Here is a 23,737-nt window from a genome sequence, read left to right as displayed (position 1 = left end):
ACCGGTTAGGGATTTCAGATAAAAAAACCGGTTATTAACCGGTCCGGTTATTAACCGAACCGGTTTTTTTCCGGGTGAAAAAAAACCGGTCCGGTTAATAACCGAACCGGTTTTTTTTAAAAAACCGATTTGTGCACCTCTAGTAGTGATTGTAAAATTTTAGAAGTTGTTGAAGTTCGTTAACGAACTATATTACGAACTGATGATAACAGAATTGGTTAGTTTGTTGATGAATAATCCTCTTCTCTCTCAAAGATTCTCTTATTCTAATTCAAGCCCATCATATACATACAACCTACATAAGCATAAAGTCTATCAGAATTAACTAACCAGATAAAAAATTAGACACATAATAGTTTTAAGGTTAGCTTTGATAAAAAAACAACATTAAGGATACAAAATGTAACTTATTTACAAGAATATACATATATAATAATTTATTTATATTTACAAGAATATACATATATAATAATTTATTTATATTAAATATTAATTCAAATGTTAAATACGTTAGTAACCTATAAACCCAGCAAAACCAGCGTGGGTTTTAAGCCGCCATTCATCTTGGAGTTTTATATGCTGGTAAGTAAGTTTTATTATTATTATTATTATTATTATTAATCATTTTGTTTGTGTTGAGTAATATGAGTAACTAAACTGGTTATTTTTCTAAAGCTCGAGTTTGTTTGTTTTTTAAGTTTGGGTTTGACTCGTTTATTGTTTATTAATTAATTCAAATTACATTCTTAACTATATTTATGTACCTTAAACGAGCCAAAGTTTGGCTCGGTTATTCGAAAGAGTTAAAACTTGAAAGTACATGGGGCTCGTTAGGCTCAACGAGCATAAATGAGCTTCCTATACAATGGTCGAGCTCGAGTTTGACAACTAAATGAGCTTTTATGTGAGGCTCGGGTTCGTTTCGAGCCTGTTATCAATCGAAGCTTGAGTAGCTCGTGAGCAGCTTAGCTCGTTTGTACCCCTAAATTCAGTGGCTATTGAATAGTTGATGTACAAAAATAAATGTATTTTCTAAACTTTAGTCTTATTTATATTTATTAATATGGAAAAGTTGGAAAATATGAGTAACCAAACTGTTGTATTAATTGGGGAGATTGGTGTGAAACTATATTTTGAGTTCTTTTCTAAAGCTCGAGCTCGGCTCGTAAGTTTTTTCATAAATCTTGGTCTCGGTTTGTTTATTGTTTATTACGGAGTAATTAATTTAGATTACATTTTTTTAATTGCTTTTATATATTTTGATAAAAACTGTAAATGAGCCTAAGTTCGGTGGGAGCTCGTGTAGTATCTTAAATGAGCTAAAGCTCGGCTCGAGCTTGGTTATGTAGTGTGAAATTGATACATAAAGTCCAAAAGAAGTAAAACTTAAAAAGGCTCGTTAGGCTCGACGAGCATAAACGAGCTTCATATACAAGGCTCGAGCTCGGGCTCGACAACTAACTAACTAAGTGAGCTTTGTTTGAGGCTTGGGCTCAGCTTGAGATCGAAAAACTAGGCTCGTTTCGAGCTTTTTATTGATCCGAGCTCGAGTAGCTAGCGAGTGGCTTGGCTCGTTTGCGCCCCTAAATTCAATGGCTATTGAATATTTGATGTACAGTAATAAATGTATTTTCTAAACTTTAGTTTTATTTATATTTATTAGTATGGAAAAGGGTGTTTTAGAAAAAGTGAACTATTTCATTTTATATATTTTTAAATAATTAAGATTAGTAGGCAGTTAAAAAACATAAAACGAGTCGTATTTATGTTTAATGTTTGCGTTAATTGTGTTGCAGTTGCCCTGTTTAACACGATTACACATGAAATATAACAGGGGCACTCATATACCCACTGTACACCTGACACGCAGATGTAAACGAGAGTTACCTACATTCAAAGCTGAATGAAGACTTACAGAGCTTAGTAAACAATGAGAATCTGGCTGAGCATGATCCACCAGCTGGAAGAACCTCAGTAGGACAAACGGAATCAACCGAACTGCTTCCGGAAGCACGGCGTAGTTGAAACGGAAGTTTTTATAATTACTTGTATTAATAGTAACATTTTTGAGCCGACCCCCAAACAGATCTCCACCACCACCACCGTTGCTACACCTTCGCCTAAAGAACAACCTGCCGTCACACATCAGTAACCAGCATCATCTCCTCGTCATATCATCGTCATCTCCTCACCACCACCCCTACTGCTATTTCAATTTTGCCTTTAATCCTCGGTTTTGGGTCTGCCCGCCTGGTGTTCGATAAAATGTCTCAATGAGTTAATCAGTTTTTTTGGGTTTACGGAGGGGAGAGCAACTGGCGGTTGCTCTCCTTTCTCCTCTTAGTTCGGGTTTTTACTCCCAAAACTCAGCTCGAGTTTTTTTGTTGGCCTTTTTGTCGTGAGGGGTTATGACAAGGGCTCGGATTGTCAAAGGAGCCCCATCAGGGGAGGTGGGCACGGGAGGTGGACATGGTTGTCGGTTCGACATCATTTCTCGTGGTGGATTAATTGATGAGGGTGCTATGTCTCAGACCCTAGAAAATAGTGTGGGTTCGGTGGGTGTTTGGCCATGTCCTTTTAGGGGGTTCCATTGTTGCCCGGATGGACGGGCGGGGTCAAGGGGGATCTCTCGATTAATGGCGCATATCAAACGACTTCATTTGTCGTCGGATGAGCGGAAAGGGACCCTACGGGACGCCATTTCCACGGATTGTGATTTATTTATTTCGGTTGGGAGGCTTTTAAGGCCTCGGACCAGTGGCTATGTGGGGTGTGTATGCGTCCAAATGCTCTTAAACGGACGTGTCATCATGCTAATGGAGTCACCAAGTACAACGAGGGTGTGGAAGCTGTGGAGGAGTTTATTGTGGGGATTGATAAACCACATGTTATGAGGGATGTTGCTCCCTTGGGAGGGATAGTGGTGGATGAGGTTCTCCTTGACCGCGTCTTCTCTCTTCCTATCACAACTGTTAAGAGCATCCCTCATAGTTGTCGTATGGCATTTGCTTAAGCGTTAACTGCGGCTCTGGGTAAGGTGGTTGCTATGCCAGACTCTGTTGAGGCATGGGTGAAACTTTTCTTGTTACCGCGGTGCACGCTGCGTGTTTTTAGACCTTCTAAACGTCAGGAGCGCAGGTCCGGTAATAGAAAGTCTTTGCAATGTCAGAGTATTCAACAAGCACTAGCAAGTTGGGGTGTTAAGGATGGTTTTGATGCGCTTATTTTATCCCTTTTTGCCACACCTATAGGGGTGAACTCGAGTCATGGGGAGCCTCTCGCTAAGCACGATGATGTTGCGGTATGTGCCTATGTGAAACAATGTTTACGAAAAGTGGCGGACGGGCATTTTACTGCCGCCATTAAAGTATTATGCTCTTCAGGGGTTGCACCTTTCGGCAATGACACTTTGAAAGCGTTAGTGGCTAAGCATCCCAATTTGCCCCCGCCTGTTATGCCTGCTTCATTGCTTTCTGAGCCTCCTCTTGTTGTTGATGAGGATTGTGTGCTTGGATGCATTAAATCATTCCCTAAAAGGACGTCATGCGGACGAGATGGATTGAGGGCACAACATATTTTGGATGCATTTTGTGGAGAGGGGTCGCCGATCGCTGTTGGGTTACTAAAGGCTACTACTGCGATGGTTAATTTATGTTTGGGGGGGAGATGCCCAAGGGTTTTGGCAGAGTTCATTGCGTCGGCTCCTCTCACACCGTTGCTCAAACCGGACAATGGGATTAGACCCATTGTCGTAGGTGCCATTTGGAGAAGATTGATCTCTATGGTGGCTATGAGGGGTGTTGGGAAAGACATTACTAAATACCTGTGCGACTTTCAGTTTGGGGTGGGAGTCCCTAGTGGTGCAGAGGCCGTTCTTCATAGCGCGAACAGGTTTTTAAGTAAGTTCCATTCTGATGGGTCATTGGCTATGCTTACTATTGATTTTTGTAATGCCTTCAACTTGGTGGATAGGACTGCCCTTCTGAATGAGGTTCGGGCCCGATGTCCATCTATTTCCTTATGGGTGAACTTTTTATATGGGCAACCGGCCAGGCTATATGTGGGGGATGACCACATTTGGTCCACCACTGGGGTTCAGCAGGGGACCCTTTGGGACCTCTTCTTTTCGCCTTAGTTCTGCACCTACTTATTCATCTAGTCCAGAGTTCCTGTAAGCTTCTCTTTCATGCTTGGTACCTAGATGATGGTACAATTATTGGGGACTCTAAAGAGGTTGCCAAAGCTTTAGATATTATCAGGTCGGAGGGTCCCCACCTGGGCCTTGAACTTAATATTAAGAAAACCGAAGTATTTTGGCCGTCGTGCAATGGGGTTAAGGTGCAGGAGGGGGTGTTTACCTGTGAGATTGGAAGACCGGTGCTAGGTGTGAAACTCCTCGGGGGAGCCGTTAGCCGGGATGCTTGGTTCATCAGTGAACTTGCTATGAAGAGGGCTTCGCGACTGTGGAGTTGATGAGCTATCTCCCGCATTTGCGGGACCCTCAATGCGAGCTCCTTTTGCTCCGCTCATGTATGGGAGTTGGAAAGTTGTTTGGTCTCAGAACATGCCAACCTGTGTATGTAGGGGAAGCAGTTTCTGTGTTTGGCAATGGCCTTCGGGGGCGATTGAGGACATCGTGGTTTGTGGTGGTCCCTTCTTTGGAGATTTTCAATGGAGGTTGGCATCACTTCCGACTCATTTTGGAGGTTTGGGTTTATGTTCAGTTTCAGACGTTTCTACTTATGCGTTTGTAGCCTCGAGGGCGCAATCTTGGGAATTACAAGACCACATTATTCGAGGTTGTGGTATTGATGGGTTTGACTCCGATTATGGGAGTGCGATAGATCAGTTGCACATTTCACTTCCCGATTTTGACATTAGCGGTTTCTCTAATAAAGACACCCCCCCCCCAAAGCCCAACATGCTTTGGCGAGTGCCCTTTATAGTGGAATCATCAAGAGTTTGGAAATGAAGTTTGATTTATCCCCTCGTCAGAAAGCAGTGTTTGAGTGTCTTCGGGCTCCTCGGGCTCAAGATTTCTTAAGTGTTCTCCCTATTGAAGGATTGGGCCAACATATGTCGGCTTTGGAGTACCGGGCCATCCTGAAGTATCGGTTAATGATCCCTTTGTTTCCGGTAGATGAGCCGTGCCCGGTTTGCCGTAAGGTTTGTTTGGATTCTTTTGGCGAGCATGCGGTTCACTGCAAAGAGTTGCCTGGGTTTAAGTACAGTCATGATTTGGTGAGGGATGTTCTATGCGATGTTCTTAAACGAGCCGGAATTTCGGCTAAAAAGGAAGCCCCCGTAAACTTTCTTACGGATCCTCAAGAAGGAAGATCTACATTACGACCTGCCGATATACTTGTTTTTGGGTGGGTAGGGGGAAAACACGCTTGTGTCGACTTCACAGGAGTGTCCCCTCTTGTTGGGATTAGGGACACTGGATTTGTAGCATGCCAGGCAGCATTGAAGGCGGCATCGGGCAAGGTTGCTAAACACGAGAGAGCTTGTTTGGAGAATCAACACGTGTTTATCCCCTTCGCCTTTGACACTTTTGGTTTCTTAGCTCCGGATGCCGTGGACCTTTTGAATAGGGTTCAGAAAGTTGTGTATAGTAACGTATCAGCCCATAAGAATCAAAACTTTGTTTTTAGTCGGATTGGGTTTGCTATCCAAAAGGGGGTTGCGGCGCAGCTTGTTGCCCGCTTACCTGCCACTTCATTGTAAATCGTTTGGATGTTTCTATGAAATATAAAAGGAGTAGTTAAACGAGTCGTATTCATGTTCAATAATTGTGTTAATTGTGTTGTAACATGATTAGACCTGTTTATTTTTCCTTCTTGGTACATGAAACTTACAAATGTGTTATAGACATGAGATATAAAGTAGTTAAACAAGTCGTATTTATGCTCAATATTTGTGTTAATTGTGTTGTAACATGATTATACCTGTTTATTTCTCCTTCTTGGTACATGAAACTTACAACTGTATTATAGACATGAGATATAAAGTAGTCAAACGAGTCGTATTCATGTTTAATACTTGTGTTAATCGCGTCGTCTCTGACTTGTTTAACACGATAAGACCTGCTTTGCCAGCTACTGTATGTGCTTTGGTCGCGGCCACATGTTATATTCTTCTAACATTAGCATTTCCAGTGCAGGCATACGGCCGATTCTTAACTTAATATCTTGAATAATAAGTTCGCGTACCAAAGATTTTGCAACGTATTCGGCATCATGAATGCTGCTACATTTGGAGCAACTTCTAAATATGCCATTAGACCGTCGTGTCCGAAATCTAACAGTTCTTCCATTCATGCAAGGACACAAAAATTTTGTTGCTTGTCTCGGAGACACGCAACATTATCACTCACTTCAAGGAGTAAAGTTACATGTTTAGCTAGCAGCAATGGCCTTTCATATAAAGAAGCTGGCGTTGATATAGACGCTGGATCTGGGCTTGTAAGAAGAATTGCGAAAATGGCACCCGGAATTGGAGGTTTTGGTGGATTATTTCCACTTGGTATGTCAACTTTTGCATATTTGATATTATTATATGGTGGTTATGTGTAGTAATATTGTTCGTCTTTTGTAATAGGTGATTCGTATCTTGTAGCTGGTATAGACGGTGTGGGAACTAAACTTAAGTTGGCATTCGAGACTAGAATCCACGATACCATTGGTATTGATTTGGTATGGTAGAATATAGGGGTGTGCACGGTTAAGTTCGGTTAATATCCAAATTCAAATTTGGGCAAAAATTTTAGTTAGAAGTACATGAAATGAATATACATGTAAATACACAAAATGGTGGTGTTAGGGCTGTAAACGAACGAACAAACACGAACATGAACAAGGCCATGTTCGTTAAGGAAATTATGTGTTCACGAACGTTTCACAAACACTTACCGAACGAGATTTTATGTTCGTGTTCGTTCATTAAGGAAATTATTGTGTTCACGAACATAAACGAACACAAATAAAATCGGTAGAGCCTAGAGATTAAGACCGATATATTCATCAATGCGAATAATGAAAGTATGTAAACGAATTGCACGAACACGAACAAGGGCATGTTCGTGTTCGTTCGTTTAACTTTAAATGACACGAACACTTAATCAAACAAATATTTATGTTCATGTTCGTTTATTTAAAAAATGAACATTTGTGTTTGTTTGTTTAAAATCTAAACGAATATAACTGAACAAAGATAAATGAACATATATGAACACAAACAAGCATAAACGAGCATAAATGAAAACACTTAAATGAACACAAATTAACAAATATAAAACTTTAAGTAGATGACTCATCCAAATAATATTTAATTATTTTTTATTAATACATAAATAAAAAGACAGACTCGAACATAAATAAACGAACGTTCATGAACATAAATGAACGAACGGAACATGTGTTCATTTTCTTTTGTTTATTAAATTAACGAACATAAACGAACTTCCCGCTGAACAATTCACGAAAAGTTCACCGAACGTTCGGTTCGTTTACAGGCGTAAAACATGAAATGGAAGTATAAAAGCTAGAATTATATTAATTATTGAAATATGAATGGTTCGGTTCGGTCAGTTTCGGTTAACCAAGGGTACAAATAATAACTGATTTTCGGTAAATTCAGATATCGGTTAGTTTCAGTTTGGCTTTGTCGGTTTTCGGTTCCGTTATTGCTCACCCCTAGCAGAACACACACTATATTATTTGTTTGTGGTTGCTAATGAAGTTAATATTATTAGGTTGCAATGAGTGTTATTGACATCATAGCGGCCGGAGCAAAACCGTTATTCTTTCTTGATTACTATGCTACAAGCCACCTTGATGTTGATCTTGCTGAAAAGGTGCATAAACTTGTTATTGTTAATATTAGTATTCAAAAGTACATTAATAATATTATGTGATGAGTTTTTCATTTTGTCAGGTTATAAAAGGAATCGTTGACGGTTGTCAACAATCTGATTGTGCTCTTTTAGGCGGAGAGGTAATTTCGCTACATATTTTAAACGATTTTTTGACAATGTTTTATTTTAAATAAATTTAGCAACTTAATTTGATGCACTTTCTGTATTATTAAGTTTTTGTTGTGTCTGCAGTTCAGACTGCAGAGATGCCAGATTTTTACGCCAATGGTGAATATGATCTTAGTGGTTTTGCGGTTGGAATCGTGAAAAAGGAATCAGTTATCAATGGAAGAAACATTTCGGTTGGAGATGTTCTTATTGGCCTGCCATCCAGTGGAGTTCACTCAAACGGCTTCTCTCTTGTTCGAAGGTGAACCACTGCTTAATAATTTTTACCTTCTTTATTATTATTATTATTATTAAAAATTTATTTTTCAAAAGTATTATGTCATGATTATGGCATTTGCATTAGTTTTTGATTATCTTTTTTAATAAATTAATTTGCATTAATTTTGTATATATTCTTCTGTAAGTTCAAATTTTCTTTTATATTTGCTCATTTTGTAGTAAATAAAATAAATCACTTGGTTTTACCGTTTTACTGAATAAACGAATCGTGATCAATGTCATTTCTCTTAATTATATTGACACAAACATGCATAGGATATCTTTGTTTATTCAATGAAAATATAACTCTTGTGTCTATTGTTTCGAAACGTTAAATACAAATTTTAGAAGGTTTTGACATGTTTTCTTGTTGGTCAACTTGGTTTTTTTTTATTTTGCCTATTTGACCCGATATAGATAAACTAGTGCTGTAAACGAACCTAATCGAACTGGACAAGGCCTTGTTCATGTTCACTTGTTTAGTTCTTATCAGACAAGCTGACGGTTCACGAACACCTAACCGAACAAAATTTCTTGTTTGTGATCCTTCATTAAGGATATGAACTTGTTCATGAACAGTTCACGAACGCAAACGAATGAACACAAATAAACACAAAAAATGTTAATTTGATTTGGCTAACTGATAATGGTTTGTTTTAGCGTTCATATTCATATGCTAATTTACATTTATTTGATTTAGATAGTTATTAAAGAATTTAAAAAATCTTTAATGAACAAATATAAACAAACGAACATTAGCGTAATTCCTTGTTCATGTTCGTTCATTTATTAACAAACGAACATTACGAACATTAACGTAATCTTTAAAAAATATTTTATTTGATTTGGCTAACTGAGAATGGTTTGTCTTAACATTCATATACATATGTTAATTTCACATAATACTTGTATGTATTTTTGTTTTGTAGTTGATAATTTTACTTGTATAAAATTTTTCGTATAGTCATTAAAAGAATTTAAAAAAATCTATAATGAACAACATAAAAGGACGTAAACGAACACGTTATCGAACGTTCACGTACACAATTGAACGAACATGCCCTCTGTTTGTGTTCGTTCATTTTGTTAGTCGAACGTAAATCCTTGTTCATTTATAAACAAACGAACGAACATGAATGAACTTCATGCTGAATAGTTCACGGGCGAGCATTCAGTTCGTTTGCAGTCCTAGATAAAAAAAAATTGGCCGAATATCAAGTCAATAGGTCAACATTGGTATTTGTTTTATAATTTATTCTCACATATGTTGTGTAAATATTGTTTTAGGGTGTTAGCTAAAAGTGGACTTTCATTGAAGGACAAGCTCCCTGGTGAGTCCATCACATTAGGCGAAGCGTTAATGGCGCCAACCGTAATATACGTTAAACAGGTATTTTATTAGTTATTATTCTATCTTGTTTTTGTTAATATTCATTTTTTGGTCATGTTAATTTAGGTTCTCGATATCATCAGCAAGGGAGGCGTAAAAGGAATAGCCCATATAACGGGTGGCGGTTTTACAGATAATATCCCTCGTGTTTTCCCCGAAGGCCTCGGAGCCCTCGTTTATAATGACTCTTGGCCCCTTCTTCCTGTTTTTAAGTGGATCCAGAAGGTATAGTTTTGTTTATGGCAAGTAGAGGTGCCAAAATGAAGCGGACGTATAATATGCGTATTATTTTTGTATGGTGCTGTAAACGAGCCAAGCCGAGCCAGCTCGTTTATTTTAACAAGCTCAAAATGTGGGCTTGGGTTTGGCTCGTTTGTAAACAAGCCGAGCCTGAGCTGGTTTGCGAGCCAACTTGTTTATTTAAAAAATAATAATTTTATTACTTTTTACACAGTTATATACATAAATTAAAATTTATATTTTTCAAAAAAAGGGTAGCGGATATTTTTGTATATTGGTGTAAACGAGCTGAGCCAAGCTGAGCCAGCTCGTTTATTTTAACGTGCTCAAAATGTGGGCTTGTGTTTGGCTCGTTTATAAACAAGCCGAGCTTGAGCTGGTTCGTGAGCAAACTTGTTTATTTAAAAAATAATAATTTTTATGATTTTTTACACATTTATATACATAAAAATAAAAAATTATATTTTTCAAAAAAGGGTAGCGGATATTTTTGTATATTGGTGTAAACGAGCCGAGCCGAGCCAAGCTGAGCCAGCTCGTTTATTTTAACGAGCTCAAAATGTGGGCATGGGTTTGGCTCGTTTGTTAACAAGCCGAGCCTGAGCTGGTTCGCGAGCCAACTTGTTTATTTAAAAAATAATATTTTTTATTATTTTTTACACATTTATATACATAAAAATAAAATTTATATTTTTTCAAAAAGGGGTAGCGGCGCAGCTTGTTGTCTGCTTGCCTTCTGTTGCGATGTAATCACTACTTTTCAGAAATGATTATTACGAAATTGTTACCTTAATCTTAACTCGTAACAACGATACGGAATTGGAAAACCAAGGACAAGGATCCTCGTCTATATTTTTTTAGAAACCTAGCCGGCTCGGCTCGTTTAGGTACGGGCTTTTTTGAGCCAAGCTTTTTTTTTAACGAGCCACAAGCCGTGAACTTTTCAAACACTTCAATTTTTTATATGGTTTTTTACTAGGCTGGAAATATTGAAGACGGTGAAATGAAGCGGACATTTAATATGGGGATCGGGATGGTTCTCGTTGCTAGCAAAGAGGCTGCCGAAAGGATACTCAATGAAGGCGAGACCGCATACCGTATTGGTGAAGTCATAAGTGGTGATGGTGTAACTTATCAGTAAACTTGTGTTTGGAAGTTTTGTGACTTAAAAATTGTACTTTGTATGTGTATTTAGCTGCTAAGCCTAGCAGTTTACTTTCATCTTTTTAAAGGCGAAAGCCATCTTCATAATAATAGTCACTAGGTGTGTGCCTGTCACGTTGCGGTGGTGCATTAACGTGCATTCGATTGGTATGGGTTAAGTTTGTTACACTAACCAATATTGTGGTTGAAAAAATTAATTTGTCATATCTAATATGCAGTAGCGATATTTGTATAACTTATAATAGACATTACTGATTGTGTTGGTACAAGTTCTGGTACCGTATCGACATTATTGGTTGTGTTTGTTACGTTACTGTAAGTAAAACAAAAAATAATAGTCTACGCTTGAATACAAAAAAAATTAGCATATTAAAAAATTAACATACTAAAAGACATGGAAGGTGTTGTGGCATTGATCATGCCTTGGTACCGAGAACAGGTACTGTACCGATATATTCTGTAATGTATTCGGTACTAACTTTTCCAGCAATTTGTTATTGGTAATTTCGTACCAGTACTCGTGTTGTATCAATTATGAGATGAACTTTTTGTAACAACTACAGATACCGTACTGACAGTTTTGATACAGTATTCTGTTTCAACAGAAATTTGTTATCGGTCGGTCGTATCGTCACTGATGCCACCAATCTCTTCCCTACTTATGGTTCATGAAATACATGTTTTCTTTCTTGAGTGTTAATATGATAATGCACAAGGTACAATTAATTAGTGCATAACAGCACACTTATTATATGATTGTACAATATTATACACTGCACTTGAAATTTTGTTATCATTGGACAAAAACTTTGAAACTGTACATGAAGAATTCAAAGAAATTTTTAATATTTTGGGCCATAAATAATCCAAAATTTCCAAACACACAAACATATAATAATAATTATTATTATATATATTTTTTCGAACAATAAATTTCATTAAAAACAGCAGAGTTAGCAAGGAACTAGAGGATAGGATTCCCCTTTTTTCGTCTCCATGTCACCACATATCAGACTATGTGTTATGGGGCTTGATTGAGTAAAAGTGTTGCCGTGTAGGTGACACATAAACACACTTTTTTTATCACTCATAAATACAAAGAACAACGAACTAGTATGGAAAATTACACAAATCCTTTCAACTCGATGCTTTGAATGCATCCAAAAAAGAACCCAATGATTTCCGCCACTTTAGAAGTGAGAATTTATTTGTTTGAGAAGATGGCTTCATTCATCGCTTCCAAATACACCAATATGTCATCGTATTGATATATGATTATCTTACTATTACACATAAAACAACATAATCACATATAAACATCATACACCATGTAAACTTGTAGAGGTGCCTTACTGAATGGACTAAAGCACAATATGTTAAGCCCAATCTATTATTATTCGTTTCACCTCAAGTAGCTCGCGCATTATTTTTTTGTTGTACAAGGCCACGTCTTGTGATTTCTTTTCTTAAGTACGTATGCACGGCCAATAAATAATATTAGTTAATAGAAATACAACTTGTGATCGAAGCGACAACACGAATTATGTTGGTATCGGTGAGCATTGTTCCGGTTTGACACTAAACCCATAACTAGTACTCCGTATTAGTTAACGCCTAGAGACTCATAATTTATAATACAAAAAAATAACATTTAAAAATGAAGTTTATTTGGTTTATAAAACCTAGGCTTTGCGGTAGCGAGTCGACGCGATTTAAGCCAGTTTATGTTCATTACAATGAGGGTAATAAAACAAAAGAATTACAAATTTTAAAGAAAAAACCTTAATGACGTGACATGAGTTGGGGTTATCACGTGGAACAATAACGGTCTTGTGACGCCAACCCTTTGTTTTTATTTATAAATAAACATGTGTCCTGTACACCTAAATTTCAAAGGACATTAAATTAAACTAAAAAAACAAAACATGTGTCATATACACCAAAATTTTAGTCAAAACGTAAATAAAAAATGATAAATTTGATTATTATCATGTTTTTTACATCAATTTTAAAAATTGTATTTTACTATTTTTAATGTATATTCTTAATGATGAGAATGGAACACCATGCCCCTCCATTCTTCCCCTCAACTCAAAATGGTGAGCGGTAAAAGTGTAAAACCCACGCATTGTAACGACAAGTCGAAACAAATTCAACAATATCAATTGGGTTCGTTACGTTACTGAAAGTAATAAAAATGATAAATCCATCAATATTCAAATGCAAAAAATTAACATATTAAAAGGCATGGAAGGTGTTGCGGCACCGACCATGCCTTTTAATCTATATAAATATTAATGTATAGTGATGTTCTGGTTTCTTTAACTATGGCTAGGGATGAGGATTTCGTATCAAGTATGAGAATCATCCTGATATATTTGGTACAATATTCGGTACAAACTTTTTCAGAAATTTGTTATTGGTACAAACTTTTTCAGAAATTTGTTATTGGTGCAAGCTTTTCCAGAAACATTTTGCAACGAGTACATGTATCGTCCTGTTAGTTTCGGCATGATATTCGATACCCATAAAAGATATGTGATTGACCGACTAGTCGATTGGACACAATTAAATACTGCACGAGAAATTTTGTTATCATTAGACAAAAGCTTTGAAACCATACAGTATTCAACAAAATTTCTTAATTTTTTTTGTCATAAATAATCCAAATTTTTCAAAACTCAAAACGATTATTTTATTATATTTTTAATGACAAATTTTATAAAAATCAGCATGGTTAGCAAGGAGTTAGACACCTTCCAAAAAAAAAGAAAAAAAAGGCTATGAATGCATCCAGAAAAACCCAAAGATTTAAAACCCTTCACCAATTTAGAAATTAGAAGTAAGCATTTCTTTTAATCGTCTATTAAATACACCAACACGTTATCGTATTGATATATATGACTATCTTACTAATACAACTTCAAACAACACAATCACATCTAAACACCATATCATGTAAATATGTAGATGTGCCCACCTGAATGAACCAAAGCACAATATCTTAAGCTCAATCCATTATTATTCGTTTCACCACAAGTAGCTCGCGCATTATTTTTATTAAATACGTATGCATGGCCAATGTAGTAGTAATAAAGATCAAAGAGTCCTTTTGAACTCATCATGTCCATACTGTATGTCGTATGTTAGTAATACGTCACTTATGGGCGTATTGTCCTTCCTAAGGTTTGTCCCACCATCCCAAATGACAACACTGAGTGACTTTAGTATAATTTGTATTGTGGTTACGAAGTCTCACACCAACTAACATTTTCTATTTTAGAAAAAAAAAACTTTAAAATAAAACTAATTTTTAAAAAGTTTATAATATCTGTATAACACTTTACGCTCTTCCTCTTGACTAACAATGTAATATCCATTGAACAATTCCACTTAGGCCATGCATAACGGTTAATGTCATTTGAGGGATATTTTATGCCACGTCATCATGATTTTTTTTAGTAAATAACATATGTAACGGATAATGTTTTTTCAATCATTACCACTTTAAAATACATACGGACTATATAATGAAAACGCACACACCCTTATAATGCCCCTGGATCCCATTGCACATGACCTTATATAGCCAATATTCATGGGACACCACAATCAAATAAACTAATAAATGAAATGTAACATTTGATGACACTACAAACACAAGAACATAAACCATTATTAAACAAGTCATTTCAACATGGCTAACAAAGACACATCAAAAACATCCTTCACTACATCAAATCATTACTTCTTTTACCATACTTAAAAGTCTAAATCTTTTCCACTTTTGCCCCTCACATAATAGCACAACTGCTTGTGTTCTCATCACTCATCATGTTCACATCACCACTTGTGCCACCCGTGTAGTAGTAGCCGTCGTTAGGGTGCTTAGCGTAGTAGTAGTCGTCGTTAAAGTGATCATAGTAAGGGTAACGTTCAGGGTCGTAGTTGTAGTTGTAGTAGTAGTAGCCAGTTGTTGGCGGCATGATAGGAGGCCTTTGATACATTGATTGCCGGTTTTGAAGGTTCATCATTAATGACGGGGCGACAACCGAGTGGTTGTTGTACTCTTGTTGGTGATTGAATCCTAAACCATTCATGTTCATCATCATATGTTGACCACCCGACGCCGGTTCAAACCCTCCAAAATTTGCACCAGCACCAGCACCAGCACCAGCACCAGCACCAGCACCAGCACCAGCACCAAGACTATTCATTATGGAGGCCAAGTCACTCACACTTTTACCATCATTTAAATTCTCAGAATTACCCTTTTCCCCTCCGGAGTTTTGACTTTTCTTCGCATTTGCATTGTTGGGTTGACTTTTATTTTTTGAATTTTTTGGTACATTACCCGAACCTGTACCCGCACCTGCTTCTTGTTGTTTCTCCTTCAAAATCCCTAACTGACTCGCTTTCCCTTGAACAAACCTCAAATCCTCATCATCTTCAAACGAATCGTCACCGGCGGTCAAAGGTTGACTCTTTTCGGGTTTTTTCAAAGATTCAAGGCCTTTGGTGAAGTTTTCTTTCTGGGTTGTGTTTTTCTTGTCATCTTTTTTACAATTTCCTTTCTGATTTTGCTGACTTTGACTTTGACTTTGGTTATTTGACTTGTTTGACCAAATTTCAGCATGTTTACCAGCTTTCACAAGCTTCTTTAACAAAACTGCAGGGTCTACACTTCCTGAAACTGTTACCTTTTGTTGCTCTGCATCTATGCTCACTTGATAAACACCTATATAATATTATTATTCACAATTAGTGCTATAGTATGTATATTATATGATATGTTGAGTAAGAACTGAGTGTTTAGTGAACTGTTCGTGAACCGTTCGGCGGGAAGTTCGTTTATCTTCGTTCATTTAATATACGACTTAACATAAACAAAAAGTTTATGTTCATTTAATTAAACGAATGAACATGAACACATGTTTCATTCGCTCATTTAAGTTCGTGAAGGTTCGTTTATTTATGTTCATTTTAGGATAAAACTTTCGATGAATCATCTAATTAATGTTTTATAATTGTTCATTTGGGTTCGTTTACGTTTGTTCATATATGTTCGTTTATCTTTGTTCAATTATCTCCATGTATGTTCGAGAACAGTTCGTTTAGATTTTAAATGAGCGAACATAAAAGAACACGAACATGTTCATTTTTTAAACGAATGAGCATGAATATCAAATTTGTATCTTTTCTTCTAGAGCTCACAAATCCAAAGCAAAACTAGAAATATGACTTGTACATCATGCATTGAGAGATGTAAAACATTGTACTTATTAGAGGATTTAGCCTTTTAGCAACAATATCTATGAAAAGTGACTTGACAAAAGCATTACATCACAAGAACACCACATTTTGCATAAATTTTAAATCTTTATCAAAATCCCATTTCACTTTATACTTGAAATAGCAGAATATGTAATAATTAACTTCATTTTCAAAGCTAAAAATCTTATATCCATAAGAAACTTGTTACCATAATTAGTACTTTATGTATATAATATTGTACATTTCTTTGGTTTTAATATCTTCACAAGAAAACCACATTTTGCATAAATTTATAAAATTTATCAAAACCCAAGTTAAATTTTTGCTAGATTTAACACAATCTTAAAAAAAAAAAAAAAACTGACCTTCAATTCTCTGAAGAATTTTCTTGACTTTGTGCTTACAACCATCACAGTGCAGGTTCACTCTCAAAGTACAAGTCTGTAGATAAAAGTACATAAATAAATAAATAAATAAATACAAAGAATGAAGAACAATAAATCAAGAATGTGAAGAATATTAAAGGAAAATATGTAAAAAAAAAAGTTTAAAAAAATTGAAAAGTTAATGAACTTGGATCTTGAGAAGCTTAAAGTCTTCATCTTTAGCCATTTCTTGATTGGTGTTTTGGAATTCCAGAGGAGCAAAAAGAAGGAAACAAGACAGAATAATATGTAATGTAGCACTCTGACTGAACACAAGGGTAAAATGGTAAATTCACAAAAAAAGATAAATTTTTTATTACTGTATTTCTGACTAGTTTTACAAGTTTTATGGAAAAACATAATTCAAGTTTTCTTGGAAGTGAAAGATTAAAAAAAATTAACTTTGTTGTGTAATTTTTTAATTGTTAAAAGTGTTCTTTTCTGTGTTTCTTGAGCTATGAACTGCTCAAAAGTACTTTAAAAGAATCAAAAGGAAGACACTTGTGGTTATTTTAGTTAAGTACATTTCCCAAGTTATTATTCTTCATTTGGAACACTTGAGTTATTTTTGTTGTTTATTTATTTATTTTAACGACCAAATAATAAAATTTAACTATCCAGGGTAATTAAATGGCAAAAGATGATAGGCTTCGTATGCCCAAGTCCACCATCTCCGATTTTGAGAAAAACCCGTTACCTGAAGATCCATTGCAGTAAATTATCAAATGTAAGACCTTATGGCATGTATCCAAAATCCCCACGCACAAATGTCATTTAAGCTAAAGTTTATTGATGAAAATTTAAAGATTTTAATACATCAAATTTAAACTAATGTGACTATTCATATAATTTTGACAAAATTTTAAACTTTAATATGCTAAAATTATGCTTAATTTACAAGGAATATAAGAAAGTAAGAATTTTAATATACAAAACTTAAGCGAGGTTGTATGTAGTGGAGAGCCACAAAATAGGGGACATTTATCACGTGACGTCACGTTAGTAGAGAGAACTATTTTCATTTTAATGGTGTTCAAGCCAAAAATCGTCCCCATTGAATAAAATATTATTATTTTCACCCACACCCCGACAATAAATCTATATCGCCCCCTTGAAATCGCCAAGGGCGGTGTTGTCGCCCTTTGTGGCCCAAAACACCCTCCATTTATCACCAACTACGCATAAAATAAATTTATCATACATTTTTAACAAATTTAAGAATGTTAATACACTATAATTAGAGGAGAAAATAAGGAAGTATAATGATTTTAAATAAGGATGTTAACAAATTAAGCCGCTCACGTGCTACACGAGATTATTTCAAACTTCAGAAAAACAGAGCTCGAAATAGCCAAACTCGAGCTCTCATAATAGACAAGCTTGGACATGGCTCAACTAGACTTATTTACGCCCAATATTTTATAGTATATATATTTTCTTTATGAAAAGCCTTTTTTGACATTATTTATTGTACGAAAAGTAAAAAGGTTATGTGCAAGCCACGAAGGAAGTAGCCTTGCCCCTACCTATATGTTCCAATGAAAATAATTGGAGTGATGATTTTTTTTCTTATATTAAGTTAATTGATATTTAATATTATTTTTCATTGCATATGATTTATTTGTAAAATTTGAAAACTTACTTTTAAAATGAATTATTTATTATTATTTTTTACACAAAATAATAATTAAGATGATTTTAAGGTTTTGAGTTTAAATTATATATTAGCAAAAATAAATAATTATTAGAAACTTGGGATATGTAAAAATTTATAAGTTATAATTAGTCTTTGTCATATTTGTGAGCTACAAATGTTGGCAAGCATCACTTCATCTATTGGCTTGTTTTTGATTCACAAAATAATTCCGCTTTGTAATAAAAAGAATAAAGTCTATCAAGTTATTATTATGTTCGTGTGCTGGTGTATATGAAAGGCGAGAAATAAGTCGGCATTCTCCAACAAACCGATAGTGATATCAAAGTTGGTGGATGACGTTAAATCTTTTCATTTTCTTTGAAAAAATATAGATTTTTGTTTAAAGCTTTACGTTAGAACGAGTGGTGTAACCTTTTCTTTTTAATTGTAGCTTGTAGCGGCTTGCTGGTTTTGACTTTGTAATGAAAGTTGTCGTTTGAAAAAAAGAAGAAAAAACATATTGGATCTTTCCAAGTTGTCACATGTCACACTATCTCGTGATTTTGATTTTGATTTTGAAAACATAAATAAATGCAAGAAATGTTACGTGTTTAATTTAATTTAATTTCATTAAATTAAAGATTGTCTATAATACAAAGTTAACACCAAAACATATATTTCGGCGATCAAAATGAATGTTGAATATTGATTTTTCATTTGTAAACATTGATTAACTTGGCCATCGATCAATTGACACGATGCACCATTCGACATACCAATGAGTCGACGGTTCGTATAAGTGGTCGGGATTCATTGAAACCAACCAATAATAAGATAACATGTGGCCACAGGTGATCATCACTTCAAATGAGTCATCAATAAAGAGCCGACGACTCCACCAACCATGACTCATTTAAACTGACTACTTCCTCTTGCCAATGCACTAACACCATATATCCGTTGAGTTAACAAATCCAACGGCTCAACTACGATTGCTTATTACAAAATATTGTGCGGCTAGGCGTCATATTACAAGTTTAGATAAGTAATCCCAGATTGTCTAAAAAATAAATGAATAATTTTATTTATGAAGCGAGACGGATGAGATATAGTAATGAATATAAGCCTAGAATTTCTGGCATTTTATGCTCGATAACATTTTTGGTCGTTTATAGTTTACTATTTAGACAACTATAAACACATACCATATTTGTTTTTGCAAGTATCAAAGAGGTTGGTCAAACATGCTAAAATTGTGTTGTAAAGTCACGCAAGATCGAGTGGTTGGTACATTTTTGTACCAAGTCACACAAGGTGGGGTGGTTGGTACACCCGGGCACATGTAGCAAGCCACGCAAGGTAAAGTGGTTGGTACACTTGGTCACATGAACCATGCTCCGTTAAGTTGATATAAACTTATCATTTTTTCTTAATATTTTTACACTCGTCAAAAATAACCATTTTTAAATAGAAAATGAGACTTTAGATAATCTATTGGCTATTTACAATTTAATTGCAATTTTCTTTTTTAGATTGATGCATGTTACAACACATTGGATAATAAATCTAAAAATGTAAATAAAACAATAGAAAAACATAACCAAGTCAAAAACACTTGTATTGGAAGTGAGTAAACCACATCATAACAAGAATGATAATATTTTGTTTCTAAATATCCAAAACTGCTCATTCTAGTTCTTATTATTAAACAACAAAACAAACATTAAATAATAATAATAATAATAATAAATAAAACACCTCTTTGTATTGTTTAGCTCCATCTTCTTTTATCCTCTTCTTCATCAACAGGAGTATACCAAGAAGGCCTTTTCTTTGAATTACTTAATCTATAATTCAAATAAACTTCTTCATTAGATACCAACCTAGTGGCTACAAGTGCAAGACCTTTCATAACCGGACCCGTCAGTTGACCATCGTTTGACTCGCCCCGTGACTTAAACCAAAAACTCCCAAATCTTTTCATTTTCACTTCCTCTACACCCCCGAAAACGACATTCGGTATATAAGCTCTCATACCCTTTTCACTCAAAGGAAAATCATAAGGGCAAACCATAACATTCGGTTCCGTTCCCTTAGTAGGGTGGTTTGCGAAATGACCTAACGCTAACGGGTTTCTTCTCTCCAAAACCTCACCGTTGAACCCTAAACGTGACCCTTCTAACGGTTTACTTAACATCTTCCACACCCGATCCGACCCCGTCTCAGACGGCGGTTCACTCGGGTTGGATCGATAAACACTAGACAAAGGTTCCCTGGTTTCACCACCCGTACCCCAAGGCTGACCGTTAATTACGGTCCCATCGTAACGGGTTATAAGATACGGGTTTTGTGCATCGACTCTCGGGTATCCAGGGATATAACGGTAATATGCAGGAGAGTAGATGACACCTGGATAGAGTGCGATTACCGAGCCAACATCCGCTTCACCGTCCACGAATAAACCTCGACCCGCTTGTTCATGGGGAATTTGAGACGGTTTGAGCTCAAGGGTGTAGCCCATTAGATCTTTTAACCTTTGACTTGACTCTGCAAAAGTCAACGGTTTTGTCTCGGGGATATCTGTGCTGAAAATATCATCATTAATAAAATTGTAACAGAACAGCTTATTATGATTATAATATTTAAAGCTGAAAAGTTGAGTGAAAAAATTACCAAGTTTCATGATCGGTGGGGCGTTTTGACCAACTGCAAGACTAAGGCCGCTCCGGCGAGTGGGGTGTTTTTGAGATGTTTCATCATGGGATTTTGTTTCAGGAAGAAGAATATAATCCATAAATGTGCAAAAGTTTGTAATTTGAGAATGAATGTTTTCTTGAACCTGTTTTTCTTGATCTGCCAAGTCAGATTTACTTGCCATGTTTATGATCTCCTCTATATCGGTTTCTTCAGCATCTTTCCCCACACGGTTATAGCTGCAAACATCATATTAATAAATCAATATCTTGCATCACACGCATTATAACAAAAGAATCATGTATATTATATTTGACTTTTAAATAACATAACCTGGTATATAGAAAGAGCCGATTTATGTCTGTTTCAAATTGAAGGCGTCTTGGATCTTTTGCAAATGTCGGGCTTTTGGCAAGTGTTGACACAGACTACAAAAAAAGTTGCAGCAGATTAACACAAAAATGACATGTTATATGTACAGCCATTCATAATCACTTCATCATTTTGGTCAATTTTACAGATCAACCTCCTACGCACCCTAACTTTGACCCACATGTACAAAGGCCCTAACGCGGTTTTAGATCGCCTCAAGGCGCACTATTTAAACCAAGATGCTATTCATGATTCTTATTCTACCTTTAAGCATAAAATAGAAACAAGTCACCTTGCCAATATCACAAAGTTTGTGCTTGTGTTAAATGAAATGTGATGTTTCTTAATATTCAAGCTAGCAGACAATCATTCTGATCATGGTTAGGGGTGCAAACGAGCCGAGCCACTGATCTGCTACTTGTGTATTCTCACATTTAAGCTCTTTTGTACTTCTATGTACTAATTTCACACTCCACAGCCGAGCTCAAGCAAAGGTTAGCCTCGTTTAAGGTTTTCTCAAAATATATAAAATTAACAAAGACTGTATACAAAATAACTAATAATTAATAGACGAGCCGAGCCGAGCTTGAAAAAACGACTCACGTGCCGAGCTCGATCTCTCGAGCCGATTTTGGGCTCATTTGCACCCTTAATTTCACGGCACATGTTGCAAAATCCTATTTATTTGACCATTTTTTTCCTCTACAAGTTCAAAAAATTATCATAATCTCTAGTCCAAAGTAACCTAATTCCACATTTACAATCATTTCCACCGCTAAAACAACTTAGTTCAATCCAGATCCAACAATACACCTAATTCACAAAAATCTCAAACCTAATTGCAAATTAGCTAACAATTCAAACATATATTAAAATCACAACAGTTAATAACTAAACAACCAGCAAATTATACTGTGAACTTGACAATTGAGCTCAGAAACCCTAATTTCACGGAATTGACAAATACAGTAAGTTACTGCACACGAGCTCGACCTGAGCTTAGCCTCATTTAAAAGTTTTCTCGAAGTATATAAAAATACTAAAAATGTACATAAATTAATTAATATATAACAAACGAGCCAAGCCCGAGCTTGAAAAAATGACTCACGAGCCCAGCTCGAGTTCTCGTAAATCAAAATGAGCCTCGCTCGAGCTCGGGATAGACTCGTGTGCACCCCTCATTGCACATTTACCATCAACTTTGTTCAATCAAGATCCAACTAAACACCTAATTACAAATGAGTCAACAATTCAAACACATAATAACATTACAACAGTTTAAAAGTAAACAATCAGCAAAATATACTTTAAATTTAAGGTGAATATTATATGCATTATTTCACACTACACGACCGAGCACGATCCAAGCTTTGGCTCATTTAAAGTACTGCATACGTGTTTCCGCCGAGCTTAGCCTCGTTTAAAATTTTCTCAAAACTAATAAAAATAGCAAACACTGTATATAAATTTATAAATAAAAAATAAACAAGCCGAGCCCGAACTTGAAAAAACTGACTCACCAGTCAACCTCAAGCTTTAGAAAAAGAGCTCGAAACGAGCCGAGCTCGAGCTCTCGTGTAACAAAATGATCCAACAAAACACCTACTTCACAACAAAACTCACACCTAATTGCAACTTAATTAACATTAAAACAGTTTATAAGCAACAAATCAGCATATTATACTCTGAATTTAACTATTGAGCTCAAAAACCCTAATTTTTCACGGAAATTAACGAATACAGTACGCCGTTACAGATCAAATGTGAAATTGATTGTTAATTAACGAATTACCTGTTGAAACTTGTTAAATAGAACCGCCATTGAAACCCTAGGTCTTGTTCAGTTAGCTGTGTAATTGAAGATTGGGGATAAAAAGATGAGGGGGTTAATTAGTATATTATGAAACGGTGGAGGGTTAATGTGTAATATTGTATAAGTTTTTTGTGTTTTAATTAGACGGACCGAATGAACACGAAGAAAGGCATGTTAGTGCTCTTTCATTTAACTTTGGAAAATTGGATTTTAATAATCTCAAATTAATGCAGTTGGCCGATAATAATCTTAACTTTGAAAATAGCTGTCACCGGTCCCAACTTTCACACTATTTGTTTTCATTAGATATTCGTTAAAAATATTTGTGCAAAATTCGTTTCTAAACATGAAACATTAAAGAAAAAAGGATCTTTACTTCAAAGAAGAAAACCAAATTTACAAAATGGAGACTTCCCCATTAAGAATT

General features: G+C 35.6%; 3 protein-coding genes across 3 annotated transcripts; 1 reads left to right on the top strand and 2 right to left on the bottom strand.

Annotated features, from left to right (window-relative positions):
* Positions 1–519: 519 nt before the first annotated feature.
* Positions 520–11,091, top strand: LOC143557194 (phosphoribosylformylglycinamidine cyclo-ligase, chloroplastic-like). Its single transcript, XM_077046322.1, has 9 exons — positions 520–582; positions 6,164–6,525; positions 6,601–6,695; positions 7,754–7,855; positions 7,936–7,995; positions 8,113–8,285; positions 9,590–9,692; positions 9,759–9,917; positions 10,912–11,091. The coding sequence occupies exons 2-9, from the start codon at positions 6,240–6,242 to the stop codon at positions 11,071–11,073; spliced, it is 1,140 nt and encodes a 379-aa protein (XP_076902437.1). The 5' UTR covers positions 520–582; positions 6,164–6,239; the 3' UTR covers positions 11,074–11,091.
* A 3,679-nt stretch (positions 11,092–14,770) lies between these two features.
* Positions 14,771–17,030, bottom strand: LOC143557193 (uncharacterized). The gene is made up of 3 exons (XM_077046320.1): positions 16,944–17,030; positions 16,736–16,811; positions 14,771–15,834 (listed from the first exon to the last, which is right to left on the bottom strand). Exons 1-3 carry the CDS (start codon positions 16,980–16,982, stop codon positions 14,891–14,893), a joined length of 1,059 nt encoding a protein of 352 aa, XP_076902435.1. The 5' UTR covers positions 16,983–17,030; the 3' UTR covers positions 14,771–14,890.
* A 3,046-nt stretch (positions 17,031–20,076) lies between these two features.
* Positions 20,077–23,501, bottom strand: LOC143557192 (uncharacterized). Its single transcript, XM_077046319.1, has 4 exons — positions 23,290–23,501; positions 21,459–21,553; positions 21,105–21,364; positions 20,077–21,011 (listed from the first exon to the last, which is right to left on the bottom strand). Exons 1-4 carry the CDS (start codon positions 23,317–23,319, stop codon positions 20,203–20,205), a joined length of 1,194 nt encoding a protein of 397 aa, XP_076902434.1. The 5' UTR covers positions 23,320–23,501; the 3' UTR covers positions 20,077–20,202.
* Positions 23,502–23,737: the final 236 nt, after the last annotated feature.

The sequence above is a fragment of the Bidens hawaiensis genome, unplaced genomic scaffold (genome assembly GCF_021521415.1).
Source record: "Bidens hawaiensis isolate Kalapana, Puna unplaced genomic scaffold, B.hawaiensis_p1.1 tig00018846_1, whole genome shotgun sequence".
Classification (NCBI taxonomy): domain Eukaryota; kingdom Viridiplantae; phylum Streptophyta; class Magnoliopsida; order Asterales; family Asteraceae; genus Bidens; species Bidens hawaiensis.
Note: the sequence above shows the minus strand (reverse complement) of the source record. Positions and strands in the feature narration are given on the sequence as shown.

Coding starts and splice junctions, on each gene's coding strand:
- LOC143557194 (XM_077046322.1), top strand. CDS start 6,240: ATGAATGCTGCTACATTTGGAGCAACTTCTAAATATGCCATTAGACCG. Junction 9,693..9,758: donor CCGTAATATACGTTAAACAG/GTATTTTATTAG, acceptor ATGTTAATTTAG/GTTCTCGATATCATCAGCAA. Junction 9,918..10,911: donor TTTTTAAGTGGATCCAGAAG/GTATAGTTTTGT, acceptor GTTTTTTACTAG/GCTGGAAATATTGAAGACGG.
- LOC143557193 (XM_077046320.1), bottom strand. CDS start 16,982: ATGGCTAAAGATGAAGACTTTAAGCTTCTCAAGATCCAA. Junction 16,812..16,943: donor TTAAGCTTCTCAAGATCCAA/GTTCATTAACTT, acceptor TTTTATCTACAG/ACTTGTACTTTGAGAGTGAA. Junction 15,835..16,735: donor AATTCTTCAGAGAATTGAAG/GTCAGTTTTTTT, acceptor AATATTATATAG/GTGTTTATCAAGTGAGCATA.
- LOC143557192 (XM_077046319.1), bottom strand. CDS start 23,319: ATGGCGGTTCTATTTAACAAGTTTCAACAG. Junction 21,554..23,289: donor TATTTAACAAGTTTCAACAG/GTAATTCGTTAA, acceptor CTTTTTTTGTAG/TCTGTGTCAACACTTGCCAA. Junction 21,365..21,458: donor CGGCTCTTTCTATATACCAG/GTTATGTTATTT, acceptor TGATGTTTGCAG/CTATAACCGTGTGGGGAAAG.